The 9163-nt window shown below is 37.9% G+C and overlaps 1 protein-coding gene across 1 annotated transcript in view; it reads right to left on the bottom strand.

The window, feature by feature from the left end:
- Positions 1–461: 461 nt before the first annotated feature.
- Positions 462–9163, bottom strand: part of pamr1b (peptidase domain containing associated with muscle regeneration 1b) — a 27154-nt gene continuing 18452 nt past the window's right edge. The window contains exons 7-14 of the mRNA XM_007545476.2: positions 7537–7707; positions 7172–7363; positions 5317–6195; positions 5056–5232; positions 4615–4681; positions 4226–4455; positions 1474–1832; positions 462–1395 (exon numbers count right to left, since the gene is read on the bottom strand). Of these exons, the coding sequence (XP_007545538.1) occupies positions 826–1395; positions 1474–1832; positions 4226–4455; positions 4615–4681; positions 5056–5232; positions 5317–6195; positions 7172–7363; positions 7537–7707 (2645 nt within the window). The 3' untranslated portion in view covers positions 462–825. The remainder of the gene's footprint in view (positions 1396–1473; positions 1833–4225; positions 4456–4614; positions 4682–5055; positions 5233–5316; positions 6196–7171; positions 7364–7536; positions 7708–9163) is intronic.

Genomic DNA, 9163 nt, shown 5'->3' with positions numbered 1-9163 from the left:
GATCAAAGTCAGTGTTCTAATTTCCAATACTGTATTTTTTAAATTCTGACTTTCATGAGTTCCAGAGTATTTTATTGATGGTTTGACTTGTCCATTCTAAGCCTAATTGCTTTCTCTGAAGTTACACATTGTATATTGAAGCCACCATACTGATTCTACTTTATAACATTGTAATCATGCTTTTACATTTTGAGTGTTCAGACTATTTTTCAGTTCTTTCAAACATGTTTTTTTGATTCGATGACTTGTGATTTTATCTTGGCTATATCCTTTTTTCTTCGATTTAAATGCTTTTGGTTCTATTAACTGATGATGATGATGATGATGATGATGATGATGATGATGATGATGATGCATTTAGTTTTGTGGTTGCAATGTAAAAAAAAAATAAGTGTGGAAAAAGTTGAAAGTGTAAAGTACTGCATCGTGTACATATGATGTTTTAAGAATGAGGACATATACATTTTAACACACTATTTTCTTTATTAAAAAATGTAACATTTTACATTATGTCTTTTAATACATTATATACATCTTTTTCACCATTAGATCTGTTATTATTCAGAACACTGACTTAATAGATATTACAATCCAAACCTTTATTAGTTAGAATTATCATCTGAATTGTTCTCTGGTCATTTTCAAGTCTAAGGCACCCAAACTCTGAGCTATTCAGAGGAAGAGATAACTGCTTAACACATCTATGTTTGCTACCACCCCAATTCACTTAAAGCATTATATTGTCCAGTGTTGCGTCTGCATTTACTTGGAAAATGCCCTTTTGCATTAGACATTGGACAGGATGAGTACTCTGAGGCCAGGTCTTTATTTGATGTTGCTCTCAATCCAGTCTTTAAAGTTAGCCACACGTGTGTAAACTGTGTAGAGTTCAGGGTCACATTCCCCCTGATCATAGCCAAAGCTCACCAGTCCCAGGAGTCTCCACAAGCCTCTCTTGTCCTTTTGCACCTGAGAGGACTTTGAGTTATAGCCGACCTGGTTCCCAGGGTTGGCAGGGAGGACAAGGATGCCCCCAGTGTCAGACGGACATATGTTAGACGGACCGTAGTCAGGTTTTTGGCTTGCACATAGCATATTGTCTGTAACACTGACCGGCACACCGTTGCGAGCATACTGATGCTCACATGGGACGATATCAGCAAGGTGAACCAGCCCAACCCTTGCCTTTTCCTCGAGGCCCAAACTAGAATCCTGCAACGGAGACCAGCCTGTCACAAGCCCTTGTTCTGATGTAACCTCTTCCTCGTCGTTCTCTGACAGGCAGAGCGGCAAAACTTTTTCTCCAATTCTTGCCTTGTCTAGTAACTTGATAACAGCAATGTCAGAGTCAAGAATATGAGGATCGTAATTTGGATGCACAGCAATGGAGCTCACCTAAGAGAGAAAGAGATGTGTAATGTCATTAGATTTCTTGAAGAGCAAAATTGGAAAATAAAACATCCAGAAGCTTACCCTGAGGTGTTGAGGACCCTTATTTTCCCTGTGGTCATCGCGATAGTGCTTCCCAACGACCACCTTGATGGTGGCTGTATCCACAGGATACATCTTTCCAAGCTCTGTCACACAGTGAGCTGCAACTACCAGACTCCTTTGGTTAACCAGAGCCCCGCTACAGATAAGCTGCCAGTCAGAGACCTGATTTAGGTTGCTACTTCTGTCTCCAGCATCTTTCTTCAGGGTTTGGTCCTGGTTGCTTGTCTTCGTCACCTTAGTCTCGGTCTCCTTGAGGGAGCGGCGGTATATGGCCGCCAGCCAGGGCCAGTGAGCCTCTTCTGGCCTCTGTGGGTCAAAGTTTACATGTTTCCCACAGACTGCCAAAAAGGAAGAAACAAAATGAGAGGTGAGACTATTATCAAGGTGAAACAGGAAGATACAGGGAAAAAATGATTTAAATATGGACTGAATTAAGAACTTACAGGCTTTTAATGATTTTTATTTCCTTTGAAGACAGATAAAAAGCAAACCAGTGCTGGCAATGTCAAATTCCAGAAATTACTTTTTTTTTTTTTTTTGCCTATCTGACTAATAATCTAAAAGACAGAAACATAAAACAAGATAAACGCTTAACTACTTGTTTGACTTCAACCCTTTCACTTCATCCATAAATCTCCTCTTTGGTCTTTCTCTGGGTCTCCTGCCTGGCAGTTCCAGTATCAGCATCCTTATAATGATGCATTCTCTCCTCTGTACATGTCCTAACCACCTCATCCAGCCTATCAAACTAAATAGTGCATATTAGGGGAAAAAGAGTTTACTTGTTTGAAAAATACAGATTTATCTGGCATTCCCTTCCAAGGCCAGAGATTCTAAACTTACAGCCGGAGGTTTAATGTAATGGAGTCTGTGCACGTGTCCAAATACCTCAGACAAAAGCAGGAATATAAATACACAGGCATTTCATATTTATTTACTTGTTTAAAAATGATATAGTACATGTTTCCTTCCACTAAACAGCTAGAGGTATGAATAATTGATTTTTTTTATTATTATTATATTCTTGAATAGTCCATTTTTATAAAGTGCTGCTGTTGCTCATGACAAAAAAAGAACAATACTGTAGCAGTGAGGAAATGAAAATTTAATTGCAGCTTACATGAAAACCTGTTAAATAAAAGATAGCATTGTTTTAAAGTCTCTTTATATGTATTTCCTAATTCAGAGCTACACATCAGTTACAGTTTTATTAACATTTTTTTATTGAACTGCTTGTAGAAATAAATAAAACAAAGGCAATAAAATTAGATCTGTGTTCTATAAAAAGATGTGATCATATTTAAGAACAAAGAAAACTTTCTTTGTGGGTCTGTGTGAAGTTGTTCTAAATGTTGCTTCCTTATGATCATCAAGAGACACATTGGACATACTACATAATAATTAATCTCAAATCATTCCACTTGAAACCATCTATAAATCAAGCACTGCATTCAATACAAATCTAATATAGATATATTAAATTAAACTAGATGTTCTAGATTATTGTCTTCAATTCCACAGTTTGTGGTTAGTTTTCTTTTTTTTTTTTCCCCCCCAACAGTTGAATTTACATCCATCCATGGCATTGGGCCTGCTCTTTATCTCAAGCAGTCAGTTAACTTTACATTTCTCAGGAAAAAAACCCTACGGGCATACTTTAATCTTTTTTTTTTTTTTTTTTACTGCAGCAGTTTTTCATTGAGAAGTTCTGAAAACTCAAAATCTTATTTACTTTAGATAACTCCCATAGCGTCTTCAGGTTAAAGACACAGTAAGATAGAATGAGGCCATGACAAAGCAGATATTTGCATGTAAGAACAAGTCTCATACTAAAATGCAATAACTACAATCTTCCGGAGTATTGTAATTCATATATTCATAAACCTTTGTTATTCCATTGTGACTATAAAACTGATGAGTTAAGGAGCCTCTGACCACAGTGTCTCTGGTGTAAAGTAAACCAGTCTAAAAGGCAGTGCATTCCAGTAGGTAAAGAGACATTAAAATGACTGTACGACCCTGTAATTTTCTATTAAACAACCTACGCTGGCGCCATCTGGTGGGCAGTTGATGCTTAATTATTTTCTACATTTTCATCCAGAAGCATCAGCACCAAAGGAAAACCTATCAAGAGCTAAGATTAAATTATTTGCACTGTCCTGGTGCACTTTAGCCGCCCATATGTCTTAAAAGTGTTATAAATGACATCTCTTAATTGATGGGATGTACTGCCGTGCTTCCATGCCTGCTTCCATGTGTGAATCAGTGTATTGCTAACTACTTATAAATTCTTTATAATGGGAACATTATAAAACTGATAATAAGGTGGTATGGGGTTTTTAACCAAAGGTTGGGGGATTTTCTTGCCTTTTCAAGATGACAACATTACATTTGTGTCTTGGTTTAGTTCTGCCTAGGTGTTAGCTCTGTAATTTTGCTTTAATAAACAAGCACACCATGAGAACGAAACAAAACTAAGCCACCAGCAAAATTATTTTTTGATTTAAAATCGACCTGTTTTAATAAACTTATATGACTAATTTTCTCTTCTGTTTAATATTTTTAAATAAATATTTACATCCTTTGCCACTGCCTAATTCTAAACATTTATAAACAGTAAAAAGTAAATGATCTAATTGCATTTTATGACTGCAAATATATCAACACAGCAGTAGCGAACCGTGCATCTTCTTCTACCTCGTGACCATATGTGAAGCTCTGCTGCCCTCACCTGGTGAACATGAGACATGGCGTCCGCTCCACTTCCCTGTCTTCAAGCATGTGCGCCGAGCGCTGCCAAAGTGATGATAATACTGAGAAGCACACTCATACTCAATATGGGTGTACAGATGATGGAAACCCTGGGACAACTGAGGAAGCACTGGGGAACTTTTAGTGGGCCCAAAAGACTGGAGCTTCTGGTTGACTGCAGAGGAAAGGAGCCTGTGGACGATCGTCTTCCTGTGGGGTAAAAGAACCGCTTGAAAAAATGCTTTTGCATGCAAGTGCTGAAAAAAAAAAAAGAGAGGTTCTTTCTGATCTGACAGTTAACCGTTTTAAGCAGTGTTATAGCAGGTCTTTTATTTCAATATATTTGTGTGAAAACATTAATAAACATACCTGGACGGTACCTGTGGTGGCAAAATTTTTTGCTTGACCAGTTCCGATACTTTGGGTTCTCGACATGCTGTGAATAATAATAATAATAATAATAATAATAATAATAATAATAATAATAATAATAATAATAATAATTTCAAAGCATGTCTGATACAAACAGTAAAATTGAATTGACCTTAGGTTCTAAGAAGGTAATAACAACTCTTTAAAAGTGTATGTAAAACCTCTCAACTAATATAAAACAAGGGAATTGCAACAATGGGAACTGTTCTTTGTAGGATGGGGGTACTCTGAAGCATTTACTACTTTTAGTCTGCTTTGGATTTTTGCCTCTTTCTTACATTCATCAGGAGAGCAAAGTGATAATTTCCCTTATTTATCACCTGGCAAAAATCTGCAAAACATTTAGACCAAACTAAAATAAACATAAGGTACCAGTACCTCTGAGACAGAAGGGCTGCTTGCCACTCCAGGTACCATCTGGCTGACAGGTTCGCCTTTTATCGCCGCTGAGAGCATATGAGTGGTTGCACATAAACTCCATAGTTTCCAGATCCAACCCTGGCACCACCTGGTGGTAGCCATTGTACAAGCGAGGAAGAGGAGGACACCTCCTTTCTGCAAAAACGGAACACACTGTAGATGAGCTGAAAAACTCAGAACATTTTTATTTGTATTTTTCTTTTTAAATAAAACGCTTGCCTGTTTGGCTCTGGTTGGCTTCTTTGTCTTTTTCTCTTTCTTCCTTCTTTCTTTCCAGCTCCTTAGTTTTTTCTAAGGAATCTTTCACGGTTTCATCTTTGGTGTTAAGGGAGTTTTCCTTTGTTTTACCATTTTCCCCATTTGCTCTGTACAAAGTGTACTGTGTCACATTGATTCGAGAGGGATCAATTTTCCTCACTGTCGTCGGAGATCCAGTGGTGTTATTTTCCTTCTTTGCATCCTTTGGGGCCTGAGAGTTTGTGCTGTTCTTTGTCGAATCCAGCTCAAATGTTTCCACAGTGGTGTCACCCTCAGACACATTTGTCTTCAGTTTTGTGTCATTTGGGCCAAATTGATCTGGGTCTCTCTTTCCATTAATTTGCTCCTCTTTTCGTTCCTTCCCTTCCTGCCCTTTGTCCTTTTTTGGCACTATTTCTGTGGTGTTTGCCTTCCCTTTCTCTGGCTCAGGGTCTGAACGTTCTTCCTTTTTCTCCGGTGGCTTTGGTCCCTCTGGTTCTTTTTTCTCAACTGTGTTAAGCCTGCTGTCTGTGCTTTTAGGATCCACTTCATTTTTTTTGTCTTCGCTGGGCCTCTCTGACCCAGTATTTGTTTCGTCTGAATCACCTTCTTCCTTACCTTTGTCAACAGTATTTTCTGGAACTGTTTTAGTATATTTATCTTCAGTGTCCACCGATGTTGTGTTCTCTACCCAAGAGTATATATCTTCCCTGCCAGCACTTCCTTTTTCTGTTGTGTTTTGTTGAGGTATCTCTGTAGCTTTACTGTTATCTGTCTCACTCTCTATATCTATTCCTTTGCCAGTGTCTGCCTCTTGCACTTTGTTTTTATCTTTTTCAGACTCAGTTAGAGTGTTATTCACTGTGGAAGAAAGAAAAATAAAAGATGTTAAGAGAGACACTTGGAGCTATTTCCGGTCATAACAGGAAAATCTGTCGACATGACAATTATTAGTTCACCCCAAATCAAATTTTGACTACTTTGACTGGCATGTTGGAAAAATACTGAAATAGGTCCTCTGGTCCAGCAAGAATAAGACAGTATATTTTAAAGTACATACATAGTGGTTCTGTCTAGGGTTTGACAGAAAACTTAACGTCACCCTAAACATGCTGCACTCACTGCAAAAATTGGTGCTGGTATGATAATAATACTGGGGATAGTTTTCTTTAGTAGGGTTAGTGGAGGTGATCAATTGATGGGGGGCAAATGAAGCTAAACACAGAGCAATTCTTGAAGAAAAGACGTCACAAACATGTATTAATGAGGTTTGTGTTCTATTAGGACAATGACCTGAAGCAGCTATCGAAATGGTTTAGATTCAAGAAGAATAACGTGTTGACTTGTTCGAGTCAAGATCCAGATTGCTGCAAGAGTTGGAAAAAATGCATTCACAGAAACTCTCTCTCCAATCTCACTGAGCTTGGGGAATTTTACAAAGCAGAGTTGGCAAACACTTTTGTGTTGAGACGTGGAACAAACAACAGACACCTGCAAAGGCAGCAAAAGATGCACAAAGTATTGCTGAATTCAAATGCACTTCAGTTTTTTTTTTTTTTTTAATTTTACACTTTTTCGGAAACCATATATGTGCACCACTTCTGTCACACAAAATGCTAATAAATAAATTACACATAATGTCATGTTACATTAAGTCATGTAAAAGGTGCGATTACTTTTTTTTAGACTTCAACAAGCTGTAAAACAGTCTTGGATCTTTTTAACTTATTTCTTAAAATATATCTTTATAAAAAGAATATTGATTGATATGTAAATATTTGACCCACAGTCGGATTGTTTTTATGTTATTCTTATGTTGTAGGAAACATAGTCTGACCTTTAGAGCAAACAGGAGGAGTCCCACTCCAGGTGTTGTTTGGGAGGCAGGTTCTCTGGGAGATCCCAATGAGTTCATAGGGCTGGTTGCACATATACTGGAGAGCTATGAGGACATCATTTGGTCCATACACCAACAAGTGGTCACCATTTACTGGCTTGGGCGGTAAAGTACAGACTCTTTCCACTGGCACTAGAGACCAGGAAAGAAAATCAAGTTATTTTCCATGATCTACATCATTCCTCAGGCTGTGTGAAAAGCTTACAAAAACAAGAGAGTGCCACACTGACTACCCAAATCCACAACTGTTGCTATTTGGAAAAAAAAAAGAAAAAAAAAAAACTAAATCCCATATTTTATCTTACCACATTCAGGTGCTGCTGCACTCCAGGTGCCATCGGTCAGGCAGATGGCAGTGCGAAACCCCCGCAGTTCAAAGCCCAGGTCGCAGCGGTAAGTGATGCGAGAACCAGAATGTAGAAACAGACCCTCCGTAGAACCGTGTTTGGGCACTGGAGGCCTGTGGCATCCCACCACTAAGAGGAAATACAGACTTGCACAGTTTATTAATGAAAACATGCTGCTTTCATTTCCTCTTTCATAAACAAACAGTGGATGTTCACAATTATGATGTATAGACGGCATCTTGTATGTCTCAGCCTTTGTTTTATTAGAACTCGGTGTTCTAAACAACTACGAAAACACAAATCAATGCAGTCATATCCTTTCGGTTTTTGCCAACAGGCAATGGACTGACAAAAGTCAAACATACCATCTGATTTCCACTAAGAAGGTTCCAAAGATTTTAAAGCGCACCCTGCTATCGCTGTCACGGGTGCTTGTTTACAGTTAATTTCACCCAGCATGGTAAAGTGTGAACAGTTCACAGCGAAACTTTCGCACATGGCTTGCAAATTAGCAAGAAACAGATGCAATAAAAGCGCCGTGGTCAAACTGTTCAACTTTCCACTGTCGTAAAATAGCATTTATGAACTGAAGTGAGACAGACTGATAAAACGGTTGTGGAACAGATGAAAAACTCAATTGTTCCTGTGTTGGATGTTAGAATTTTTGTGCAGATTCTAACGTGCAATTTCTATGTTCATATTTAACCTAGAAGACCTGCAACACCAAGAGTGGAGGTCACAAAGAAAGTGCATTAAAACTGCAGTTCTCCGTGTCAGGTAATCTCTCAGGAAAATTAATGTGTCGATGTGAACTGCAACAACTCCAAGAAACTTTCTTTGGCTTTGTGACTTGGAAAGCAAATTTATAACCTGGGCATGTTTTCCTGTGGCCTCTAAGTCTTTTATTATCAGGAAATAGAGTTTTGCAATATGACTCAGGCGCCAAAGGATCAAAACAATTTTCTATTCTATTTTGAAGCTGTCATGGCAAAATATTTATTTCATCATGTAAAAAGAATAAAAAGAAATAGAATGGAAATGTATAGCACAACAGCAAAGCTACCAACAAACTAAACTAAACTAAACCATTCAGAATATTGAATTAATAGCCGCCTCATTCGGATCGGCACTTCTCTTTTTGCAAAGGACGACGGTTGTTCACAGTGCATGCAATTTATTTTAAGCTACTTAGCATCGAGCTGGAGCATTACAAAAGTCACAGACAAACATTAGTGATTGGGTAAAATTTAAAACAGGCCACGCCTCCAGGATGCAATGATTTCTCAGCAGCTTAGAGTTCAGGCCCTATAGGCCCTATGTATGACGTTAACAGTGTAGGTTTTTTACCAGACTAGGAAGAGTCAGGAAAAGGATTCAAAGTTTTAGGATTTTTGTTTTTTTGTGTGTTTTTTTTCTGTAAAAAAAAAAAAAAAAAAGCTTCAAGGAAAAAAAACGTTCTTGATAAATATGCTGTAACTAGGTGTGTCTCCTTTTAGAATTACTGAAATAGCTATTATATTTTCTTTTTATTTCCCAAGGCTTCAGTACAGTCCATGCCACAATGAAATTAAATATTCAAAGTATG

Source organism: Poecilia formosa, unplaced genomic scaffold (genome assembly GCF_000485575.1).
Source record: "Poecilia formosa unplaced genomic scaffold, Poecilia_formosa-5.1.2 Scaffold13, whole genome shotgun sequence".
NCBI lineage: Eukaryota > Metazoa > Chordata > Actinopteri > Cyprinodontiformes > Poeciliidae > Poecilia > Poecilia formosa.
This window is presented reverse-complemented; position numbering and strand designations above follow the sequence as displayed.